General features: G+C 47.1%; 7 protein-coding genes across 7 annotated transcripts; 2 read left to right on the top strand and 5 right to left on the bottom strand.

Annotated features, from left to right (window-relative positions):
- Nucleotides 1–2,111: 2,111 nt before the first annotated feature.
- Nucleotides 2,112–2,726, bottom strand: FPOAC1_014086 (uncharacterized protein; the record flags this gene model as incomplete). The annotated part of the gene is made up of 1 exon (XM_044858410.1): nt 2,112–2,726. One exon carries the CDS (start codon nt 2,724–2,726, stop codon nt 2,112–2,114), a length of 615 nt encoding a protein of 204 aa, XP_044700620.1.
- Nucleotides 2,727–3,159: 433 nt separating this feature from the next.
- FPOAC1_014085 (uncharacterized protein) lies at nt 3,160–3,540 on the bottom strand (the record flags this gene model as incomplete). The annotated part of the gene is made up of 1 exon (XM_044858409.1): nt 3,160–3,540. The coding sequence occupies one exon, from the start codon at nt 3,538–3,540 to the stop codon at nt 3,160–3,162; it is 381 nt and encodes a 126-aa protein (XP_044700619.1).
- A 789-nt stretch (nt 3,541–4,329) lies between these two features.
- On the bottom strand, nt 4,330–6,314 carry FPOAC1_014084 (uncharacterized protein; the record flags this gene model as incomplete). Its single annotated transcript, XM_044858408.1, has 2 exons — nt 4,330–5,719; nt 5,773–6,314. The coding sequence occupies 2 exons, from the start codon at nt 6,312–6,314 to the stop codon at nt 4,330–4,332; spliced, it is 1,932 nt and encodes a 643-aa protein (XP_044700618.1).
- A 1,210-nt stretch (nt 6,315–7,524) lies between these two features.
- FPOAC1_014083 (uncharacterized protein) lies at nt 7,525–8,243 on the top strand (the record flags this gene model as incomplete). The annotated part of the gene is made up of 2 exons (XM_044858407.1): nt 7,525–7,833; nt 7,890–8,243. The coding sequence occupies 2 exons, from the start codon at nt 7,525–7,527 to the stop codon at nt 8,241–8,243; spliced, it is 663 nt and encodes a 220-aa protein (XP_044700617.1).
- A 5,021-nt stretch (nt 8,244–13,264) lies between these two features.
- Nucleotides 13,265–15,361, bottom strand: FPOAC1_014082 (uncharacterized protein; the record flags this gene model as incomplete). The annotated part of the gene is made up of 4 exons (XM_044858406.1): nt 13,265–14,445; nt 14,497–15,113; nt 15,161–15,238; nt 15,288–15,361. The coding sequence occupies 4 exons, from the start codon at nt 15,359–15,361 to the stop codon at nt 13,265–13,267; spliced, it is 1,950 nt and encodes a 649-aa protein (XP_044700616.1).
- A 5,643-nt stretch (nt 15,362–21,004) lies between these two features.
- On the top strand, nt 21,005–22,872 carry FPOAC1_014081 (uncharacterized protein; the record flags this gene model as incomplete). Its single annotated transcript, XM_044858405.1, has 5 exons — nt 21,005–21,131; nt 21,180–21,239; nt 21,296–22,273; nt 22,350–22,610; nt 22,643–22,872. The coding sequence occupies 5 exons, from the start codon at nt 21,005–21,007 to the stop codon at nt 22,870–22,872; spliced, it is 1,656 nt and encodes a 551-aa protein (XP_044700615.1).
- A 1,742-nt stretch (nt 22,873–24,614) lies between these two features.
- FPOAC1_014080 (uncharacterized protein) lies at nt 24,615–24,914 on the bottom strand (the record flags this gene model as incomplete). The annotated part of the gene is made up of 1 exon (XM_044858404.1): nt 24,615–24,914. One exon carries the CDS (start codon nt 24,912–24,914, stop codon nt 24,615–24,617), a length of 300 nt encoding a protein of 99 aa, XP_044700614.1.

Raw genomic sequence — 24,914 nt, 5'->3', positions numbered from 1 at the left:
CCGTGGCCAAGCATGGGGGTTTTGCTTTGAGCCTGCACCAGCACAAGGACCTTGCTCAGGTGCCTTGTCCTGCTGAACTTGGCGTTGTTTATTACACTCTATTTTATAGCCTATTTCTGCTGGGAATCTTATTGCCCCTTTGACCGACTCAAATAAAAAACACTGTGACGTCCTAGAAGCATCGGAAAATAGCGAACTGTTGTTAATTACTCGTGTTTCCAGTTGTAGTGAGGAGTTGTAGTGAGCAGTCGTCGGGGCAGGGGATCAATTGGCACGTTAATCTGATCAATTGTTATTGCTGCCCACGCCAACTTAATGCATTCCACCAACTTTGCCCTATCGACCTCGTTGTTTTTTCAAGAGATCTAAATAAGAGAACATGTTCCAGATATTAAGCTTTAATTGATTCTAAATATGCTCAATTGGGTTGAGATCAGGGGAGTGTGTAGGCTTGTCAATCTATCTAATTGCATGAGAAAGTAGCCACTTTGTTGTTGACTCCGGTGTATGAATACGGGCGTTATCCTGCTGGAAATTCGTCGATCTATCGTATATAGGAAGTAAACCCTCTGATAATGCCTATTGATAACTCTTAGAAGTATATCCCTTCTTTTCGGCGGTCTGGTCACGGATCATAATAACGATATCAGATTTTCCTCCTCTCTAGATCGCTCCCCATACCATAATAGATAACTTGGGCTTCCCGTGTATTGTAATGTTAACTAATTCCTTCATGAACTTCTCGTGAGGTTTCCAGAAGACCCAGCCTCGTTTATAATTTGGTTGGGATTGAACTAACGATTCATCGGGGAAAATGGTCTGAAGGTATCGAGAAGTCAGTACCTAGTGGATTCCTGTTGTGATGTGAATGATGAGATTGATTGATGTGTAGATTAGAAAAGACTAACTACTGACAAGAAACGTACGTCTAAGCTATATGACAGACGGATCGGACTATCCATGTACCATCCTTCATGTTCAATCTTCAACTTCAACACTCCCACTCGATCCAAAGTCATCTAGCTCGTGTATGTTCTATCTTCAATCTCAGTAAGTTCCAACATAGGACTGAAAACCCCAAATGAGAGTAAAAACACCTTCATGGGTGAAAGATATCTTGGGAAAAGCTTTCTCCTGTGTTGTCCAAGCAGTCAATTTGCCAGTCTGCTCCCACTGGTTCCATAGTCACATTCCCGGGTCAATCACCACTCCCGAGGCTTGTCTAAACTCCTCAAACTTCAGGTTAGATAGTCCTTTTGCCAGTCCGTCAGCAATTTGCTGGTGTGTCGGTACGTATGTAAACTTGACGTCTCCAGCCTCTGTGAGTTCCCTGCAGTAGTGATCCCTGATGGCCATGTGTGTTCCGTTCTTCCATGGTGTTGTGGGTTATTTTTGAGTGCAATAGTTCCTTGGTTGTCTCCAAAAATTATTGTTGCAGTTAGATCTGGTTGTTCTTCCGATTTAACAATTAAATCTTGTAGTATTTTTTCGTAACCACATAGCTTCTTTTGCGGCATGTGTTTGTGCCAGAAGTTCGGCTTCACACGTTGGTAGGTAATGCAACGGTGTTTTGTCGTTTTGAACACTAGCTGATTGCACCACTTCCAAGATGAAAGACGTATCCCATAGTTGATCTTCTTGTCTCTGGGTCTGCTCCCCAGTCTGTATCACAGTACCCTGAGAGATTCTTCAGTTGTCCTTCAAACATCAGGACATAGTCCTCAGTTCCTTTGAGATATCTCAGGACACGTTTCACTCCTGTGATGTGTTCTTCTGTTGGATTCTTAAGATAACGACTCAGTAAAGAGACTACATATGCAATATCTGGTCTTGTTCCCAGCATTGCATACATTAATGAACCAATTGCTCTTGCATACCAGTTCTTGTTGTCATCTCATACATGGCTATATGAATATTCACACCGATTTTCTTATATTCATATTATATTCAACTTATCTACCAAGACACATATTCATAGAACATATTCATGCATATTCATATAAGGGTTCACGTAATGCCAAGCTAATTACCGCAGTGAAGTGAGAGGAATCTATTGGTGTAGTTATATAGCCCGAAAACTTCTCAAACGCTCCCGTTTGGCCTGTTCGCTATTAGATATCACACTCTATAGCCTCTGGATCACACGTGAGGCGTATCCCGCCCTCAGCTGACGGTCTAATATGTCCCTCTCGCAGCCATTTGCCGATACACTCAATCTTCTCAATGCTCTCAATCAGCAATCGTATCCTATCCCATCTAGCTGTGCGCCTAGCCCCTGAAAAGGTCCGCTCTGGCTCTGCTGATTTTGCTGGTACAGACAAGATATCGATAGCCATGCGGCTAAGCCGTGGATACGCTGTACTAACGTCCTCACTACACCGCCATTGAAGGGGCGTAGTATCCTCTGCAAGTGTGATAGGAGCCTCTGAGACAAAGCTATCGAAATCATCCTTGCCCCGTGCTCTCGCCATCGTCTTATTTCGCACCTCTAAGCGCATCTTTGAGAGCATCGTATCCTTCTTTCGCTTTAATAATGCAGGCACAGCCAAAGACTGCTCTGAGAGATGTATCTCGGCATCGTGATTGTATTCTTCCTTCCAGAGACTACGGGCTGCGGCAAACGCGCCCTCGTGCCATTCCTCGGGCCAACATTCTTCAATATAGCTCTTGCGTTTAGAAGGATCGAGAAGGAGGGCCGCGGCATATACGGGGACATCCTCGGTCATAGTGTACCTAATACTTATCGAGTATGAACCAGCACATATCGATAGAGTGAATTATCCCTCCAATTGTGGAGGAGCTCCGGCCAGGTCACGACAAGGGCTCCTAATAGTCCAGACTGCAATCCAAGATCAATGATCAATCCACGACTGGCGTTCATGGATCAATGACTAGGATGGTGCATCCCTTGAAACGAGCCTTATTGATCTGGATCGCACCAGTAAATTGATCAGGAATATCCAAAAACAAACGGTTGGCACAGCAACAACCATGGTTTTGTAACGCCATGCCAACAACCTAGCGTACTTAGCATCCACACCGGGCGTCCGTATTCCCTGCCTTGATCTGTAGTCTGGACTAATAGTCCAAACGGTCTGGACTATTAGGAGCCCTGATTCTTGACATTCTTCGTGCTCGACGCCGCCTTGTAGGAATCCTTCAGGCGCTTCCCTTCTGGAAGACTTGCCCATTCCACTCTACCCGCCCATCTGCGGCCAAAGCAAAGTTCCAATGGGCTGCTGCGATAAGCGGGGTTTCGCTGCCTTTGTCTGCCTGCAGATACCATGACCGGAAGCCATAGGCGTCACACGCGGTTAAGTACTGTTTCAGGACACTCAAAGCCGTTGTAGCGGAGTGGCCAGCATAGAACCAGATGATATTGCGTGAGTAGGCGTCGATTGCGGCGTATATCTCGAATCCGTATGCCTTCAGCTTGTCGTGACCGTCAATGCACCACTGATAGTTTGGTCCCGGCACAAGGAATTGCCCCTTTTTCCGCCGAAACATCCTTTTCCGGATCTCGACCTCATTCGGGAACATGAAAACTCGGCGGTGTCGGTTTCGAATCCGACTACCGCATCTCAAGGACAAGGATCACGACCATCGTGAATGGATGGCTTCACGGTTGGAATGAACTCTAAACCACGAGCAAATTACTGTTTAGACGATTAGCAGACTAAGCATGGGTATGAAAGGTCATCTCTCATCGCTCCTTTACATTAGAAAATCAAGCGGTCATTTACTCTTGGCTGTCCATACATGCATGCGGTACCACATGTGCAGTACCACGAGACCGCATCTTGCTTTGGTGGAACTGACGCGCAGTCTGTTGGTTCGGTGCGAACTCGCTGCTATGACAGCATCTTCCATGCGGCGCCCAGAATGTAAGAAATTTAAGCTGAGGTACAGAGTGCAATGTACTGCGGGGCCAAGTGACTATACCGCTAACCCAATTTAGCACATTAGCGGTGATTTTGGGGGGCTATGCAACAGTCACCTATACGGCAAAAGACTAGGATGTATGGTCCCTGACCTTACACTGCATTCTCATAGGTATATATAGCTATAGCGCCCCGAGGATCAGGTTCAGATTCGGGCTCAGACTCAGGCTGTGACACTACATAACCAATACGGAGGTTTTAGCACCGATTATTATATATTTTTACACGCTAAAATCGAACTCAGTATTAAGTCGGGTTTCTTAGATATTGCATAACGTATAACGAACTGGTATCCACATCACAAAAGAACTTCATAACGGACTCAGAAAATTAGTTAGTAATGTAGCGATAGAAGAGTAAAGTGTTTTATTCAGTGCCGAATTTAAGCCTACTTTCGCTGTTTAATAATATCGTCTGCAATCTTCTCCGCAAAAGCATAGATAGTGCTTTGCGGATGACCAGGAGGCAGCAATGCCATGGAACTTGCATCAACTACTCTCAATCCTTCGACACCAAACACACGGGCGAGATTATCCACAACAGCTGTTTCGTCTCCCTTTTTACCCATTTTACAGGTACAAGCAGCATGCCACACAGTCATGAGAGAATCTCGAACCATGTCTAGGACCTCTTCGTCTGTCTGTACCTCCTTTCCAGGCCAGTATTCGGAACCAATCGCAATTGACTTCAACTCCTTTGTTTCCCAGACGTCTCTCATTCTTCTAAACCACGCGATTGCGGCTTCTTGATCGGCTTTAGCTGTTAACCAGTTAGGGTTGATGACAGGCTTATCTAAGCCTGATGTTGATGAGATGGTGACATTTCCTCGGGAGACAGGAGCTACCATTGCACCGAGCATGGTTGCATATTGCTTTCCGTCTAAAGGCTGCTGGATAATGGGCCATTCGAAATTTCCAAGAAATCCATTCGCCCCCAGATACTCAACTTCAGGCCAATCATCAGGAAACTGAGCAAGAGCCTTTTCCGTTTCAGGCGAGAACTTGGTACGGTATTTCTTGGGCAGTTTCTCCCAGCCAATGAATTCGATGATGTTGGAGGTTAACGGGCCGCTCTTAGTGAGAGCATATTGGGTGACTGCTTTGACAAGAGAAAGAGGAGATCGCAGTACCGCATTCAGGGTTTCGAAGCTGACTTGATATGAAGGTCCGAAAAAGATGTGATCCCACATGTTTTGACCGACGCCCTCGAGGATGGACACAGGTTTGATGTCGAATTTATTGAGAGTCTCTTTGGGGCCAATGCCGGAAACCATCAAGAGCTGTGGCGACTGGAAAGCACCAGCACTAAGAACAACTTCTTTCTTGGCCTTGAGAGTGTATTTGACATCCATGAAGCTGACTTCAAGTCCGATGGCCTTCTTATCATCGTCAAAGAGCACCTTGGTAGCTTGTGTTCTGGTAAAAACCTTGAGGTTATCCAGGCCCTCGGACTTTGCCTTGTATATATATTCGTTGGATGAACTTCTCGTCGCTGTCTTTGGGTTGATTGTAGTCTGCGTATAATGATAGCCGAGCAATTCGCCGCTATTGAAGCCGGCAATGCTCTTCAGGCCGACAGCCTTCAGTCCTTTCTCTAACCAAGTTGCCCAAGCTGAAACCCAGAAGCTGTAGCTGACCTGCACAGGGCCGCCCTCTGGTATGGCCTTGAAGTCCTCGGCAATGTACTTCGTGCCGATGGTTGCGTTTGCTGGTCGCTTTCTTGTGTTGGGAGGAGTGAACGTCGTGCTGTTCTTGAAGTACGCTTGGAAGTTCTCCAGTCTGTAGTAAACGAGATTAGTACTGCGTCAGAACTGTCCAGGCAGGTAGCGTACCTATAGCTATCGTCACCCACAAGATCTGCCCATCGATCGTACGTGCCAGTTGATCCTCGATGGTAGATCATGAAATTCAAGGCTGACGAGCCACCAAGACATTTCCCACGAGCATAATGGAACTTTCTGTTATTCGCACCAGCCTGGGGTTCTGTCTCGAAAACCCAATCAACAGTTGGGATAGAATCTAATGTATTGAATCCAGTGCCAATGATATCGCCTCCCGGGGCAGTGCTTAACAATGGCTTACTGATTTCGTAGAAACCACCAGCTTCGATGATAGCGACTTTGTAACCAGCCTGAGCTAGACGTGTGCCCACGGCATTTCCTGCAGTACCGCCTCCTGATACTAAGTAGTCAAACTCTTGGTCTTGGCCAAGAACGCCACCAATCACTCCTAAAGTGGCTTCGGAAAGCCCGTCACCTTCCAGAAGAGAGCTAATGCTATCGTAAAAAGGGGACAGGACAGAGTTGGTAAGGTCGAGAGTGGCAGCATAATGCACAAGCGCCAACGACGCGCACACCGAGAAGAAGGAACGCATTCCGGGATGTAATAGTACAGAAGGAAATCAAGGGTTAAAGATACACAGTTCTTCCATATGGATTTTCTTACATTTATATATAATCCATAGCAATAGATTAACCATTCCAGACTTTGCTTCTATATAGACATATACTTTTCTAGTGTCGTACTTAGTATTAAGTTCGGTCGATTATTATTTCGGCTGTTATTACCTTTACCCTATTATATTGGGATGTTTCTACGGCAGAGGTAATAACCAAGCCTACAACAGGGGTTTTCTCGTATTTATGGATATGTTAATAAAACCTTAGGTGATCTTAGCCCATTGCACGGACATCTAATCCCATTGGGGTAATTTGCTCGCGGGCTGTTAGTTTCAGGTCTGCTTCAATGTGAAAACAGCGCTCGGACTCCATACTAACTTAAGTTGACTCAGGGGTGTTGTTATATTGCGCAGTAGTGCTGGGTGAAAATATATTTTATTGAGCTTGATTGTTCATTATCGAGTTTATATCTCCAGATGATTCCATCTACGACTTTGAACTCTAAATCTAGGACTTTCTGACTAATAACAGTCTAAGCCCTGAATGGAAGGGGGATCCTCAGGTTTTTCCAACAAGGGGAAGACCAACCCCCCCGTAGAGACCGACCCCATGAAAAAGATCTAATAATTACCCGTTGGCTCGAGGCCCGTGGGGCGGGGACAACTAAGTGTTGAACCCGATTGCTGGTCATTTATCTGTATTGTCTTGTGTCTTGGCCAGCGTGCTGGCACAACTTAGAACTGGAATTTGTTGAATGTTGGAGGGTTCACCCTCAGCTTTAGGATTAAGGTTTAGGATTAAAGTTTGAAGTCCTAAACTTAGATCGTAGGACTTCCATCTAGGACTTTCATCTAGGACTTTCATCTAGGACTTTCATCTAGGACTTTCTAGGACTTAAGTCCTAGAAGGAACCAGCCGAAGATATAAGGTCTCAGTAGTCCTTCGATTGCGAGAGGATCAAGCAATACACACGATTCACCTTAATATCTGACACATAGCCAGTAATCAGAACGTGAAGGTCAGAGTACTATATGCCCCTTCCAATATTCTTCATATAAAGGTGACTACCTTACTTCGTACTAGCAAAAGTCTTGTGGCTGACCCATGAAGCGTATCTATCGGCATCTCCCCAAAGTGATAGTAAAGGAGTTGCGGATTAGCCAATCGGACCTGAACACACGAAGAATGCTGGATTTGATGGCTATCAGCTCGATTAAGGGCGGAGGAATGCCACTGTATCTTCACGTTGTCAGTCGCATCCTACGTGATATGCGTATTGCACAGCAGCAAACCAACTCGGCCTTCAACTACAAAGCTTTTAAGACGGCTATTAGCACAGAACCCTTGACAGAAGGGCAGCTACTGCCATTGCAACAACGTCTGGAGACATTGGAAAGCTTCATGGTCGCAGAACAAACTTGCGCGAATGGTTCTGCTTCTAGATCGAAGGAAAAGGGGAGCACCTCTACTCAAGGTATAAAATGGGACTTGCTTGTGAGTCACTTTTATATCGTGAATTGGTATTTCACTAACACTTACCTAAATCATAGGCTGGAGAACTCACGATTGTCGATCTCTCATGTCCTCGTGTCACGGTTGAGACGGCTTGTTCGCTCGTTAACATTTGTCTCAGTTTATTTCTGGAACGAGAACATACTATCGGACGCGTCGTTGCTTTGGATGAAGCCCACAAATACATGAATGACAGTTCCGAGAGCCAGACACTGACAGAGTCCCTGCTTTCGGTCATCCGTCTAAAGCGCCATTTAGGCACCAGAGTTATTATTTCTACTCAGGAGCCCACTGTATCGCCCAGGCTCCTCGATTTATGCTCCACTGTCATTGTCCATCGCTTCACATCACCGACCTGGTTCCAGCGCTGCCCACAATTCAAGTTCAAGTAACTTTAATGCAAGAATCCGGATTTTTAATTGGATAACTTGAGATAATTGAATTGAACTTGATCAAGTTCTCCAATCATATTGCTGCATTTGGCCTTAAAGTTACTTGAACTTGAATTGTGGGCAGCGCTGCCTGGTTCGCCACTTTAAAGCGACATTTGGCTGGTGTTTACTTAGTTTCTGAGGCTAATATGAAAATCCGTGATCAAGAAATGGTAAACAACACAAACGCCGAGAAAGAAAATGACAGCCTAGGTTCTTTCCCACACCTGAACATCAAAGATGAAGATCTATTCTCTCATATCGTTGGTCTGGAAACTGGCGAAGCACTCCTGTTCTGTCCAAGTGCACTAGTCGACCTTCGTGCCCCTAGAGTATCGAACTCTAAATCATTGCTGATTCAGCTTGGAAGCAGCACAATGAAAGTACGCATCAGAAAGAGGATTACCGCAGACGGCGGTCAGAGCATGGCGTCGTCTAGGCGCACAGGACCTGTGTGCTCGGGGCACAGACCCCCCCTGTCAGCAGGCTAGGGGCACAGCCCCCTGACTAAGCATTTCCCGTTGAATTAGAAATTGACTGTGATTATTGAAATAGGGACGGGAAGGGCTAACCAAATTATACACAGCTATGACAGCCGGAGAATGTTCAATAGCTTTGCTACCGAGTGACCGTCTAACACCCATGACTTCCAACAATGATACAATCTTCTGTGCGCCCACTAGCTAAGTGCAAAGCTTCTTGTTCCCTACTGTCTGCTTCTATTCTCTCCCAAATTTCTTTGACGCCTCTTCTTCTATTGGCCAAAGGATTGTCTCCCATCTCCTCGGCGACCTGGGCTTCAATCCGCTCATCCTCCGCCTTACTCCAATCCAAATACGCCATCATCTCCTCTTTCGTCCATTCTCTTGATCCTGTTGACGTGATACAGCGCTTGGACATCTGTTTGTAGTCCAGGCACCACTCGTAGCTCTGTTTGTCATACCTGAGTGGGGAGCCCCATCGCCCTGCGATATTGTTGGTTCGTCTTGATGCTGCCAGCTGGCTGCACTGCGTACCACGCGCTTCTTGCGGCAACATATCTTTCATATATTTCCTGTGGAGAATCGTACCTCGGTGGTGATGGCGATGGCCGGCCAAGCGAAGGGGGTTGCTCATGAACAGGAGATTCCGGCCGCTGAGAGGCGCCACCGGGCGAGTCTTGCAAGGTCCCAGTCATAGTCTCCGGCTGAGAGGCGAGGACTGCCGGTGCCGCTGTCATTGCCGATGCTTCTGTTTCTGCCAGTGCCTTTGCCTCTGCTGCTACCTTTTCCAAGAGCTCTTGATGCCGCAAGGGACATGCCTTCGAATTCATTTGGTGACCGACTTCATGGCATTTGCTGCATTTTGGCGGGGCCTTTGCCCTTACCTTTCCTGTAGTCGCAGCGGCTTCAAAGGAGCTTGGTAGTCTTTTGTACTTGACTGTGGCAGATTTGATATAGTAGCCCTTGCATCTATGCGAGTGCGAGGCTCCAGAAGTAACTGTTGCTGCCCTGGGCGCTTCAGATGCCAATGCTTGTGGAAATGCTCAAGAAGAAGAACTTGGCCTTGTTCTTGTAAGGTCTGAAGTAGGTGAGCGCAAGGCAATCCCAGTGTACGCATAAAAATACCAGTACAGCGAGGCAGAGGGGGTTTTTTATCCAAAAGCCGCTTTCGTTGCTCTTCAACCTTCCTCAACGCCTCAAAAGATACCCAACCTTGAACAGCACTATACAGAGCTATACGAAGCTCAATTGGTTGTCGAAGTTGCTGTTGGGCTTGATTTGACTGTAGCTGATGGACCTGATTGGTAACAGCTCGTGTAATAGCACCCCAAGCCTCAAATAGATCTAGTGTCGATGTATTTAGATAGCTTTTAAGTAGACTATGAATACCTTCCACACGAGAAGTAACGACAGTACCAAAGTGAAGATGCTGATCAACCCAAGCTTTTACAAGCTTCTCCTTGTGAGGGTTTAGCCACGTTGCATGCAAATATCCAATCTCATTGGCGTAGGCGGGTAGATATCGCTGCTCAAGCTGCTGAACCCGCTGATCAAAGGTTACCTGATCAGCTGATTGAATGATTAAATGCCACTGGTTATAGAACTCTTGCCAGCTAAGAAGCTCTGCCTCGATTGTCTTTGGATCTGTTCGGTGTTGAATAAAGGCCGGCCGACAATAAGCAAGGACTGCCTTATTAGCATGCCAAAGGCATAATAGAAGGACTGCAGATGGAAAGCAGATAGCAACTGCATTTATACAAGCTAAAGCACAGTCCGTAATAATGACAGATGGAAAGCTTGTATTGCAGACCTCATATAAAGACTTCAGTCGTTCGAGAGCCTATTGGTAGTCTAGTTCCTCTTCGCCGCTGAGGAATGCAAAAGCAATGCAGAATGATCGTTGACAGGCATCAACGCCGATAATGTCGAGAAGCGGCATGCCATACCGATTCGTCTTATATGTGCAGTCTAGAAGAAGAAGGTCAGGATATGCTTGCAGATAGGTAAGTGATTCAGGATGAGCAAATAAAACTGCTGTAACCCGTCCTACGCTATCTACCTGCATACGATTCCAAAAGCCTTCTTGATCTAGCTGGTTAATAAGAGCATGCATTGTGTTCTGGCCAAAACGAGATGATCGTCGAGCTTCTGCAATGCTGTTGGAGATATCCTTCTGAGTTGCAATGGAATTTGAATGTTGTCGAATATAGGTTCTAATCTCTTTTGAGCTGATTCCAGCCTTTGTAAGATTGCTGATTGTTGATTTATCGTCCTTCGAGAGCCTTCGAAGAACAGGATGAGCAGTGGGATGGGTGCTTGGCGTGTGGTTATGTGTAGCATATTGACTATCCGATCGATGTCGTACAACCCAGCCAGATGCATCGGGTAACTCCTTTGCGGTGATAGAGAAGGGGCAGAGGGTGCTTCGAGTGCAGGTTGCTCGAATACGGCTTCTTGAGTCGCTTGGAGGCCGACGGGCACGATCGCAAGTGAAGTAAACTGTAAGTCTCCCAGACTTGCCTTTGTTGGACCTTCCGGTAACAAAAGCATAGCCTCGTGGTGCTGCCCAGCGATTGATCGCTTGGAATAGATCATCTCGAGATGCATATGTATGCTCAGGAGGTAAGCAGTCATCCGGAAATTGATCCATTTAAGTTAATTAATAAAATGATACAGAGATCAAGATAAAGATGCTTAGCCCCTGAAAATCGCTCCCCCAACATCCCATAAATGATGAATGCTTAGTCAGGGGTCTGTGCCCCGAGCACACAGGTCCTGTGCGCCTAGACGACGCCTCAATAAAGGACCGACACTTGCAGGACCGACGGCGCTCCAGGACCGCGTCGCTCCCACCACAACACCAGTAGTATATATACATTCGCTTAGCGCTAGATAGTACGATGGCCTACCAGCTATCAATAAAACTTCCTTACCTGAATACGCCTTACCCGCTCTATTCACTATTAGGAGACGTGACACTTCGCAACTGCTCAGTGACAACGCCCTACGACTCTGCCAACATAAACCAGTACGGACTAGTTTATCCCTTGGGAATCTTCACCCGTCACACAAAGTGAAAGAGCAGGCCGCTCCTTGCAGGGGTGTTTAGAGAAGCGGAGGATATCGACGCGGCTGTAAGGATACTCCAAGAAGATATAGAGATAAGTAAGGGGGCAGAAAGTGATGGCGAGCCTAGGGAATTGGTAGTGTAGGTAGGCAGACAATGCCAAACATCTTTGGGGTACGGTACTTGGAGATAAGGTGCATATCGATGCCGAGCTTGTCAAAAAAATTGGACTGCAACTGGATATTGCTTCATATGAAACTGAAACCAGTTCATATGAAACTGAAACTATACTGACGTCCGGTGTCATGAAACTGAAACTCCCCCCAGTTTCAGTTTCATAGCGTGGCTATCCAACACTGTCTGCAGCCGACTTCTTTTTTCGTACGTACAACAAGGCATTCCACTCGTTCTCGCAGTATCCCTACTCTAATACCGGCCTGATCAGCATTCCAACACTCAGAAGGACCGATATTATAGTTAGCAATGACTTCGCGAAGTCTTTGAAACCACTCTTTGGTCTCTTCTATGCCTGCGGCTTCATATTCGGCACGAGAAACTTCCCTTGCCTTCAGTATCGATTTCTGAAGCTCAGGATGATTATCTTGGAAGCGGCTGTACCACATCTTGCTCAGAGGCTCTGCTTCAGGATCTCTGCGGCGGCGCAAGGTATTTGCTGCATCTTCAATCTCATACTTTGCGGCAGGCAATCCTGACCTATCCATCCATATAACGAAGCTCACGATAGCTTCTTCTTCTTCATCCGTCAAAAGTCGTGGCCGCCCTACGATTCCATCTACCAATTCCGAAGCATCAAGAGTATTTGCAGCTTCTAGCCGCTTAATCACACGTGAGATGCTCCCGCGATTAGAGCCGCGATATCTCTTTGCAGCTTCACGAACCGAGAGAGGCTGCTGCAGAGCTCCTGTAGCGCTACTAATCAGGCCCCTTCGGTGGCGAACGCGTGACCGAACAACGGCCTGACCGGCGAGGAGATTTACTTGTGAGGTCATATTGAAGGTTGGACAAATTTTCGTTATTTTCACTGATTTATGTCTAGCTTTTCATGTGTTTTTGTTTTTGGTGCAAGAAGCCGCCAAAGTCAGACAGCCGGCCGTGCGGAGGTGTCACGCGATTGTGTTGGTGTCACGCGATTTTGTGGCCAACTAAGCTTACTTAGTTGGCCCCCCCCCCCCCCGGCTCGAGCCAACGGGTAAAGCTATTCAAGATGCCAAAACCTCTTCAGGAATCACGAGTCCTATTACCAGCTACCCTAAATCCACCACCTTCAATCCATTCAATCAATGATAACCCAAAATGGATTGATGTTTATGTAATCCGTATTCGATGTTGATTGACGTTGAGTTGACGTTGATCGTCAATCCATTCAACATATTGAAATACGTTGAGTTGAGCACACCCTTGATTCTGACTGTTTAAGCGTTTTTCCTTTTGAAAAAAGGAGATATTCCAAAACTCCAAATCCAGAGCCATTCTTGGGAACTCGCCATGTCATGTCCCTTCTCCTCCGAGTCCTGCTCAATAGGACCAACCCTCGCCTGTAACAACACATCCTCCCAAATCGGCGGTTTACATCTCTTTCCAACGCCTACGGCCTCGGCTTCAACACCAAATTCCAAAAGCGCCTTTTCGCTACACCACTCCCCCGTCGCCATCAACCCAACTGGTATTTTTCCAACCGTCTCTTTATCCGCTTCTTCACCCGCCCTCTCCTGTCCCTCAGGTATCACAAACCCAGCGGGAACGGATAGAGAAGGCATGCCGCATAAATTGGCCAGCCAGACATACGTCATACTCTCTATCGTGAGGTTTCCGTCATTCAGACCGCGCTTTAGTTCACTGGCTCCGCCGCGGATCGGAGCGCCAGGGCAGGCTGTTGTGGGGGTTATTATTATCATTCCTGGGTAGGTTTGCCATAGGTGGGAGAGATGTTGCATCAAGAGGTTGCGGAGCTTTTGGGCGAGGACATAATCGCCTGCTGGGATTGTACGGCCGATAGCGAGGAGAAGTTTATTTGCGGGAGTTATGTTGGCGGGTTTGGGGAGGAGGGAGGCTGCGTCGGCTAAAACGGTCATAGCGTGGGCGATTTGTCCTTCTTCCGTGAAAGGAATGCTAATAGGGACGATTGTGTAGCCATATTCCGTGCAGAGCTTTCTGATCATGGCTTTTGTTACACTCTTTACGCCGGGAGCTGCAAGGTCGAACCAAGGTTCGTAAATACCAAGCAGCTTTGTCCGTGGTCTTGAGGGCTCCTTGTATAGGTGTGGAAAAGTTGAGGTTGGGTGGGGATCCGAAATGACATTATAGACTGCTGTTAGAGAATACATGTCTGCTGCTATAGGTCCCTGCACACAGCAGGTTGGAGCTGGATTCGGTGTTGGGAATGATGAGAGACGCCCGTGAGTTGGTTTCAGACCGAATACGGAGCAGTAAGATGCCGGGATGCGAATACTTCCGCCTGCATCTCCACCAAGAGCAATGGGAATAAGACCTGCTCCAACTGCGTATCCTGAGCCAGATGAGCTACCTCCGGTGTAGTAGGTTGGATTGAACGGATTAAGTGGTGTGCCGTGATTGGGGTTGTTTCCGGTTGTATCTTTTACATCACGTTAGCGTACGCATCCAGATAACCAGATCTCCAACTTACCCATTCCAAATTCGTGCAAATTGAGTTTCCCCAGAACGATAACACCTGCCTCCTGCAGCTTTCTTACATTCCAATTTGTAATTGACCCAGTGCTGACTGTTTTGCCGGCATAGTTGGTCTTCGAACCCATTGTCATATCATACCCGTCCATATCAAAATCATCCTTGATAGCTGCGGGTACACCATCCAGAGGACTGAGAGGTCTACCCTCACGGTACCGAATGGTTGATTCCTTGGCAGCTTGCAAAACGAGATCGACTCTTGTGCTGATCCAGGCGGCTGAATGCTTTCCTGGAGGGCTGATGTCTCGACGAATGAGACGCAGCAATGTATTCGCGACATCTGTTGGAGTTGTTAAGCTCGACAGATACATATCTCTGTAATCAGCCACTGAATAATATGGCGTGTCAACTAGTAGTGATTCTATGACAGGAGTTGGTGGTGTTTCTGTTGGCCCCTGGCTCTCTTCATCCAGCTGAGTTGGAGTGTTTGATATGGGCACCACTGTTGGATCATATCGCGCCTCGTACAACTCCAACGATTCACGAATATTCCGTAGAGAACCAAAACCTGCATTGTGCCAGACGATTTCCCGAATGAACCGGATAAAATTGATGCTTGATCGGGTCAGTTAAGTCCAGGGATGTATGTAAGTTAAACTCACCTCAAAGCAACAAAGGCCAATAGACGGCCCCTCACAACTGGGTTGTCAAGCTTTCTAGGCTGTAACGGGGTATCCGGTCTTCTAAATGTTAGATCTCACTCAATAGAGTTACTAGTTTGTGACTGACCCTTGTGTCGGTTTTGGATAGTTTATAAAATGCTGGCGTTGGTCCACTAAGACGGGACTTGTTGTTGCTACCATAATCGTTCAAGATTCTTGATGGTGCGCGGAAGGTTCCAAGACGGGGTTGTGAGATATTGGCGAATTGAAGAAGCAAAACTCAAGAAGGGGCCATTAATTATCATGAAGAGATAAAGGGCTTTCAGTGAAGATATCAAATTTGGCCATCTGGTCGAGATGACGGAGCAATGGTATTTAACAAGAGCACTAACACGCTAGATAGGGCAGGGCGTCACAGACGTCACATGTGACGGCCTACCATGCCATGTGCCTTGAAGTGTGTCACGTTATGGCACTGGGCTCAATTAGGAAGTCAAATCGGCCACCAAAATGGGGTTGTGGGGAGCTGAAATTTGGTCCAAATCGCTTTGGTCGAAGCCGAGTCATTCATTGGCTGAAAGTAACCCCAATCCCACACTTGGGGTTAGCTAACATCATTGATTAGCCCCCTCAGACTGGACACTAAATGTAGTATAAAACTTATCACTATATAAATACATACATTATAGCCTTTAGACTTAACTTATTTATATTCTTATGAGACTTTCTAGCTTGTTGTTGGTATATCCGTCTTGGAAGTTGCTGACCTCGTCGTCGGTCTCAAGCTTTGCAGCCAATCAGAATTTTGTGGTCAAGATGTGGCCGTTTTTGGATATGTGGGGTCGTTACTCAGCCAATCATGAGTTTTGTGGTCAAGATCCATCCATTTTCAGAAGCGTATCACCGCTAACTCACGTAGGGTCTAGCGCAGCATTCCAAAAAGCTAGGCCAAATGCGAGGGAGATCCGTTAATTGTCCTTCAATGTCTGTATGAGTTTTCTTGTCGGTCATGTTATTGCAGGAGTTAGAACATTAGAATACGAATCAGCCCAGGCTAATACTCTACTTCCTGCGTTATAAGAGAGTAGATGTCTATATTGTAGGTATACTTACTGTAGCTAATCTAGCCCGCCGTAAGAGGTATTCTCGTGTAGTGATGCAATTTCTTGTACACGTACGTACGTACGTACTGTATTTTAGCCGCTGTACGTACAAATATGTACCATACAAATTTCCCCCTTCCTTTTTAGGTAATACTGGTAACTTAGTAGGCTTTTCACGGTCCTCGTCTTGTGCCATTCTGGCCTCAAACCTCTGATTCTGTTGAACAGTAGGATGGCCGCACGGGGTATCGTGTGACCTATCGGTCAGCTGTCGGCGACCCTAGACCCATTCAGGAAAGCATAATAAGCAGACCTCTCTCCAAGGAAGGCGGGGGAAAAAACGTACGACAATACACATACAATTAAGGACATCAAGGCGCACGCGATCCGTTCAACAGATTCAAGTGCTCAATACTGTAGCAAGTAAAACTAACTGGAATTCAATTTCCCTCAATTTAACGTTTTACTAGTAGTTAATCAATAACGTTATTTCATTATTAATATGACGTCCGTCATATATTTGTATAGCCTTGACTCAATCTCACCATGTCATACAGGCTGGTCCTCTACAACAGGCTTTCTATCCATACTCCATACTCCATACAGTGCCTTATGGAATATGGAATGCAACCCATATGGAAACAAAGAAATGACGTCATTTATATTATTAGCTAAACCGAATCTGGGTTGGAGCTCTGCCAGTCAGCCGAATCATCTAACCCCTCTACGTTGTTGTCCATAATACCTTCCGCTTTAAGTAAATCTTTATCAATCATCTGGAGGATATCGACAAGATCCTTCCCAGAAGCCCGTATACTCTTAGCAGCTGGGTCAAAGAGAAGTGGCTTGGCGATAGCGGAAGACGCGTTTGGCTAAGGGAAAAGCTCCATTCCGCCAAAGGCAAGGTCCATATCTCGATGGATGCATGGACATCTGAAGAAGGGACAAACTATCTTGCCGTTGTCGCTCACTTCCTAGATGAGCGCCACAAGCTGCAGACAGCTCTTCTAGGCATCCGCTGGATCTCTGTGTATTTCATGATTGAACGAGCCCTGAAGCTCCGCCACGCCATTGATCTATTCTTTCTCAATTATCGCCACATCGGCGCCGAAGGATACGATATCTCACAAGATATCCTGACTGCGCAGGATTGGGTCGATCTCGACCACTTCCTCAATATCCTCAAACCTTTCAAGGATCTAACAAAACGCATGGAAGGTCGGGCGAACAGGGCTGGCTCGGAAGGATCACATGGCTCACTGCACGAGATTATCGAGTCACTAGATGTGCTTTTCAAGAAGTTCTAAGATGCTGGGAAGTTTGCAGATGATCACCCTGACGTAGCGTCAACATACTATTCCCATGCCATTGATGCTGCTCGTATCAAGCTTGAGGAATATTTTGGCCTTACTGATGCCACCCCTGTATACCGGTGTGTAGTTGCCCTGCATCCGGCCAACAAGTTTACTTATTTCGAGCTTGAATGGAGTTACAATAGGCAATGGGTCAGTGGTGCAAGGAGAGTGGTACAGGAGGTATTCGCACAATACGAGGCAGCAGCTGCGGAAGCGGATCTAATGGACAGAGCACGACAGGAGGAGGAGCCGGAGGAGCCGGAGGAGGAGGCTGTTGTTGGACAACAGTATGACTCTTGATCCACTTCAGCAAGCTCGTAAACGTCGTCAGAGGCTGGCTGTCACCGCGACGTCAGCTACGTAAAATTGACGTCTGAGCTAGATGAGTTCATGGCAAGGACTAATAAGGCTGATCTGGATGTTGAGGATCCTCTGGAGTGGTGGGTTCGCCATGCATCTGACTATCCTATCCTGGCGAAGATGGCGTTTGAGTTGTTCAGTTGCCCAGCAATGAGCGCTGAGTGTGAGCGCGTCTTCTCACAGACAAACAAGGTCACCGCGGATGAACAGAACCAGCTCAGTTCGGACACAGTGGCAGCGATTGAATGCCAGAAGCACTTGCTTCGAAGCGGAATGTTGGCTTAGACTCCCTACCGCCGTAGCCATACAGGGAATGGAAAATAGTCGAGTAATGTCATCTGGTGGACAAAAGATTAACCAGTGAACCGTGCGAGCGTGCATGTCCCATAAAAACACACCGTGCCACCCCTACTTCAACTCAATCAACACCCCAGATTGAGTTGATCGCCACCTTAATCGATTGACACGATTTTCTGCACCCTACACTCATCTGATCTGCCACAAGCCTAAATACCGATATATGACATATCATTGTCATCCTACAAGGGTTGTTTCTCAGCTTACGCCATGCATGCTTCAACGCTGATGTTGACTCAGAAAAGCACGAGACGTCCCTTTTAGTTAGGAAAAATGCCCCTCAAAGTAGAAAAGATCAGCACTATAGTGGCGGTTACAATCGCCACACCAGCCCATCATCTCTTTAGGACCCAAAGTTGTTCCTTTTAGCGTGTTTGATGACCGGACCTGCCTACCCTAGAGCTACAAGTGGATTAGATCACGTGGCGATACGTTATCGCTGAGACTTTAGTTCGCCGACTAGATAGATCCTGAACGGTAGCTCCTTGAGCTACGTCTTGTCAATAGAGCCTGACCTGCCTGCAGTGCCTATCCGTAGCAATAGAACCGATCCCACCAGAAGCGTTCCCCGTTCACCTGTACTACCGAGACCCGCCCGTGACACATATTGTATCATTTGTAGGGACATGACAGGGTTCTCTCGATTTTATAATGCATCGTATTGGCTATCCATGGACCTGGCAAGGTTCTCTTCGTTTTATACTTCCTCTCATTCGTTCATTTCGCAAGCCACTTATCAAGGATCGAGACTACTCTACGATAGGTCAGCCTATCTAGGTACTATTCACAGGCGATTCATCATAAATCGGCCACCAAAATGGAGATTTTCGCTTAAACTTTTAGGCTGGATCGTCTGAGGTTCGATCGAGTAGCTAATTGGTTAAAAATAACCCCAACCCCACACTTGGGGTTAGCTAGCGTCAGCTTGGGGTTACGTGATGTCACAGGCTGGTCTCGGGAATACAGGTGAACGGGGAACGCTTTAGGCGGAACGGGATCTATTGCTATGGATAGGCACTGCAGGCAGGTCAGGCTCTATTGACAAGACGTAGCTCGAGGAGCTACGTGAAGGTTCTGTCAGGCGGGGTCCCGTAAAAATGACTAAGCACAGTGCGTCTACCCCCTTCCTGCACGCCACAACAAGTGGAATTAGACAATTAAAGCCGAATGCATGTTACAATTGTACTACAATACATCCCTCACTCTGCCCTTCGGCAGAATGACGAGCCTGCTGAGTCTCGCTGTCTTCCTCTATCCTTTTCCAGATCTCTTTGACGCCCCTCCTTCCATTTCTCATGGGGTCGCTCCCTACTTCTTTAAGTACCTGAGCCTCAATAAGATCGTTCCCATTGTTTGAGGATCACCGCTGAATGTCGTTCTTCGGTGAGCGCACTGTGGCCCAGCCTTCGCGTCCTGACGCGACGGCGTTAAAAAGCAAGACAGTGTGTTTTCATCGACTCGTAGGTTGAAATCAGGACTAGGCGCACTGTGCTTAGTCATTTTTACGGGACCCGTGAAATGAATAGAATCACGGGTTACCCGTGAACCTATTGGCTCCCGTCAACATCGTATACATAACGTAAGCTGAAAAATAGCCTTTGTAGGATGACAATGATATGCCGTGTCATATATAGCAGGCACTATTAAGAGGGGTATAGGTAAGTTAACTTATCAGTTAAACCAATAGGTGACCAGATTTAGCTTGTTAATACTGATCACTGATCGATAGCCAGGTAACATACTTTTAGCATGAGGGTGTATGTACTACGGTCCACTTACACTCAATGGGATAGAAGACATTCCAGTCCTTAAAATGCTCCAACAGATATTCCATTCCTATCAGCACCCCAGCTACTGGGTATCTTGTCAAAGAACTCCGCTGCGCCTCTCATATCACATCGATTGCAGCACCAGACGTGACCTGTCCATGTGCGTGATGAACACAACGCTAAGGCTTGGATTCCACGGGCCCACCCCTAGCGTCTATTTCCATTGGTGAATTGTGCTGCTTTAGTCATTTAGAGATCACCGTATCGGTCCATCACAGCCTAACCTCGATGGAAGAGCCAGCTGATGACCCTCGAGAATAAAGCCATCAGGAGATTATCAATTCTCACAATGAGACATTCGGCTGCATGTGGCCATTGTCTTAGGTATGAAGGGATGAACCAGCCTCACCGGAAGCGGCTATATTTTCAACCCTTGCAGATAACAATTGAGTCGTAGAGAAAAGTGGGCTCTTTGCAATTCAGATAAACAGTCGATATGTGATCACCGAATCTACTTATGTTTACACCAAAAATACACTAAAATCAAAGTATCCCTCAGTAATTTACCAACCAAAGCACACTTTGCTTCTCAGCAACCCCCCCTACCTGAGGTACGAGGGTTAGGGGGGGGGTGAGATTGAACCCCCCCTTAGTAAGGTTTAGGATTCAAGTTTTGTTGAATGTTGGAGGGTTCGCCCTCAACAATATGATTAAAGTTTAAAGTCCTAGGAGGAGCCAGTCGAGTATATAAGATCTCAATAGTCCTTCGATTGTGAAAGCATAAAGCAATACACACGATACACCTTCATATCTGACAGCTTTCTTTGTTGTCGGGAAGCCCTTCGTTATCTGTACTAGAACCGAATACCACTCGATCACACAGGAGATCAGGCTTTCGTCATGTCTCAGTCTGAAGATATTCTGAATCAAGACATCTGGAATAGCCGGAACGACATCGTGCCGCCTGCCTCTAACCATGATATCGCCATACACTACAAAAGGGCACAGTCAATTTGTGTCCAAAGTGGTATGCCAACCACACGTATTGGGAGAGATCCAAAAGCTGACGTTCAAGGCCTGTCACAAGATGATATCATGAACCTGACCCCGAAATATTGGGATTTCCATTTCGATTGTGAGTTCGATCACTTTTCGTAAACGTTTGTATAGTTGCTAAAACTGGCAACGAAGTGATTGCTGCTCGCGATATGACTGCGTACATCATCGCGATGATACACATCAATCTTTGCATCGGAACGTTATGCTCGTTCATTCCACATCGCCCCGATCTACAGCCCCTATTGGACAGACTCTTGAGATTTGAGGTCTGTGGGGGGTTTATGCTAACTGAGGTCGCCCATGGCCTGGATGCTCGGAACCTTGAAACAACAGCAACACTACTTCCAGATGGCTCGTACGATCTGCATACTCCCCATGCCGGGGCTGCAAAGGCAATGCCCCCAAATACGCCTTACTGCGAGATGCCCCGTGTGGCTGTAGTATTTGCTCGCCTTATGGTAGATGAGGAGGACCGCGGTGTGAAGCCATTTCTAGTGTTGTTGAGCGACGCAATGGGTATGCGACCTGGCGTCACATCCCTTATGCTTCCTACAAGGCCGGGCACAAAGCCATTGGATCATTCTTTGACCTCTTTCAATCACGTTTCCCTACCTTCGACCGCACTGCTCGGCTCTAGCTCTAAGCCAGAGAATGGCCGCATCGAGTTCCTGCGTCATATCCGGCGCGTGCCTGTGGGAACAGTGTCCTTTTCTATTCTGGGTATCTCGGCTATCAAAGTCGGGACACGCATCGCAGCTGTCTACAGCGAGAGGAGGACTATAGCATCGGTCGACGGCGGTAAGGGGCGGAAACGGATCATGGACTTCAGCACTCAGCAAGTTCCAATTGTTGAGGGATGGGTGCATGAAAAAGTCTTGAATGCGTTCGCTCGCTGGACTATAGACATGTGCCCAGATCTGACTGACCCTACACAGCATGCACTGGCTACCATTTTCAAGGCGACGGTGGTCAAGGCCTCTCAAGTCTTAAGGCCACTCGCCGAGAGGTGTGGATGGCAAGGCTTCTTTGCGTTCAACCAGATAAGCGAGCTGGACCTTACATTCCAAGGGAACACCGTCTCCGAAGGCGATACGTTGGTTCTATGCATCCGTACGTTCATTCGCATCTTAACATTGTTGATCAATTTGAAACTCTATAATGTGATAACTAACAGCTTGCTATGTAGGCTTCATGCCAGAAGTATTGGCGGGGAGTTTGGTCCTTCCACAGGCAATGAATAGATCATCTCGCTTAGCACAACGCGAAGAAGATCTAATTAGAGACATGAAATCGCGACTTGAAAGAGTCGGAGGCTACGACAATCATCGCGGTCCTGCCTTCGATCGCTACATTCTGCCTCGGTGCAGATTACTAGCAGAGGCCATTGGGAATCGTATGGCTTACGAGGCGGCTGAGAAGTCGGGCATCTCTTCGGGGTGCTCACGCTGTATGAGAGGATCTGTCTGTGTGAAGACTTAGATCCCCTACCCGCACTTGAGCCCTTGGTCCAGGCACGGGCGCCATCTCGGTCTTGCAGCTCATATAGCGCTGTCCTCGCCCAGATCAGATCAGAGTCTGTTACTCCATCTGAGGTAGACGATTACATAACAGCCCCTATCACCTCCGATAAGTCTTGGGAATCATTCATGAAGGGTCTTCAGATGCTTAAGAGCCCGCTAGACGTGCTGACCTCTCTTTCGAAACTATAGACAACTCCCGGTATATATCGGTATATATATATATATAAGCAGTCCCATCCGGGTCATCGTCAGGATGAAATTGGCTATGCAGACAGGCAGGCAGCACAGAAGCAGATCAAGGACAAAGAAATGCAGCAAAATTATAAATAAGATCAGATTTTAATACACTCTTCTATCAACATCTAATCAGGTAGTTAACTACTAGATTCCCAATAGTATAGCAATTTTAAGCTTAAGGAAAACATAGGAAATCAATACAAAGAAGGCAAGAGCAAGATTCAGGTCCAGTATAAGCGGCGGTCAATAGGCGGACGGGTACCCGTCCTTCTAAAATTGGACGGGTCCCGTCCCAATTGCCATATCTGGTATAGCTCACTCCGCTATCGGTCTCTTTCGCGCCGTTTCGAATGTCGCGTTTTATTGCACTCGTTGCTAATCGTGTCGAGACTATGGGCTTACGACGACTGCTTGGCTATGACCATCAACCAATCTCAAAGTCCAACACCGTTTCCTGACGATTGTCTCCCTCCCGAAGGCGAGTATGAGTCACGGGAGGCGTTATTCGAGGCAATTAACGCCTGGGCGGCGACCAGGGGCTACGCGTTCATAACTGGAAGGTCAACTAAGGAGAAAACCGGCAGGAGGACAATCACGTACATGTGTGATCGTCGCCGTAACCATCCGATCGTTTCGAGAGAACGTCAACGCAAGACAACAACTCGAATAACAGGCTGCGAGTTCTCTATACTGGCGAAAGAGAATAAAGATAGAAGTACCTGGACTCTGCGGCACCGTTCTGACAGCCGATTCTCACTACATAACCATGAACCAAGCCAAGATACCACTGCCCACCCAGTACTTCGAACAATGTCCAAGGAGCACCTGTCTCAACTGACTGGCCTTGCCAACGCTGGGATAGCCCCTAAAGAAATTAGAACGTACATGCGGCAGAACACCGACACGATAGCAACACAACATGACATCTACAATCGTATTGCAGATGCTAGACGAGAAGTGTGCCAAGGACAAAGCAGCATTAACGCACTTGCTGATCAGCTGTTTAGAGAAGGATTTTGGAGTCAATTTCAAACCGGTCCAGACGGTCGAGTCAAAGCTGTTCTATTTGCGCATCCCGAGTCAGTGGCATACCTACAGGCATATCCGGATGTCTTAATCTTAGACTGTACATATAAAACCAACAAATACGGCATGCCACTTTTGGACTTGATCGGTGTCGACTCTTGTCAACGTTCGTTCTGTGTCGCGTTCGCTTTCCTGAGTGGGGAATTTTTGGGCGTTAGATCGATTCCGATCGTTGTGCGAAAACCACAGGATTAGGCATCCCTCAGTCATCTTGACTGATCGCTGCCTAGCATGTATGAATGCTGTCGATACTTGCTTCCCATCGCCAAGGCCGCTGCTATGTCTCTGGCATGCTAACCAGAGACCCAAACAACTCAACCAACTCAACGGACGACCTATATTGAGTGAATTGGCTTAGTAATCGCCGACCTCTCGTTGAGTTGATTGACGTTGAGTTAGTGTGAGAGAGCGATCATGTGACTTTCATACTTTATGAATATTCTCACTTTATGAATATTGTGCAAATAGCTTAAGTCAGAGTTCTCATTAGGAATCTCTTTCTCTCCTCGTAAACAGTCATTTTACCCAAGTCGCACTCGACCTCGTTCGTGCTCTTGTCCCGTCCCAGTTGGCCTAATTGACGAGATATTCGCAACATGCCCCACCAACTATTCCCACCCTTTCTCCTCTTCTGCCAGCTCTCTCGCTCGGCCGAGAAATGACGCCATTGACTCTCTTGCGCCCGCCTCGCTTCTGGCGCTGCTCTCGACCTTGATTTGCGTGGGAACGAACAGAGGATCCAGGTCGTCGATTATCTTGGCTTGTATCCACGAACGCAGCACTAGACACATCCCGATTATGTCGACTTCAAGGCGGCTGCGCAGGGGAGTCACCAATCGACCTGCGGCAGAAAAGAGCCTCTCGCACTCGGCTGACATCGGCTGGATCGTGAGGAAATCAAGAGCCAT

Source organism: Fusarium poae (assembly GCF_019609905.1).
Source record: "Fusarium poae strain DAOMC 252244 chromosome Unknown contig_7, whole genome shotgun sequence".
Taxonomy (NCBI): domain Eukaryota; kingdom Fungi; phylum Ascomycota; class Sordariomycetes; order Hypocreales; family Nectriaceae; genus Fusarium; species Fusarium poae.
Note: the sequence above shows the minus strand (reverse complement) of the source record. Positions and strands in the feature narration are given on the sequence as shown.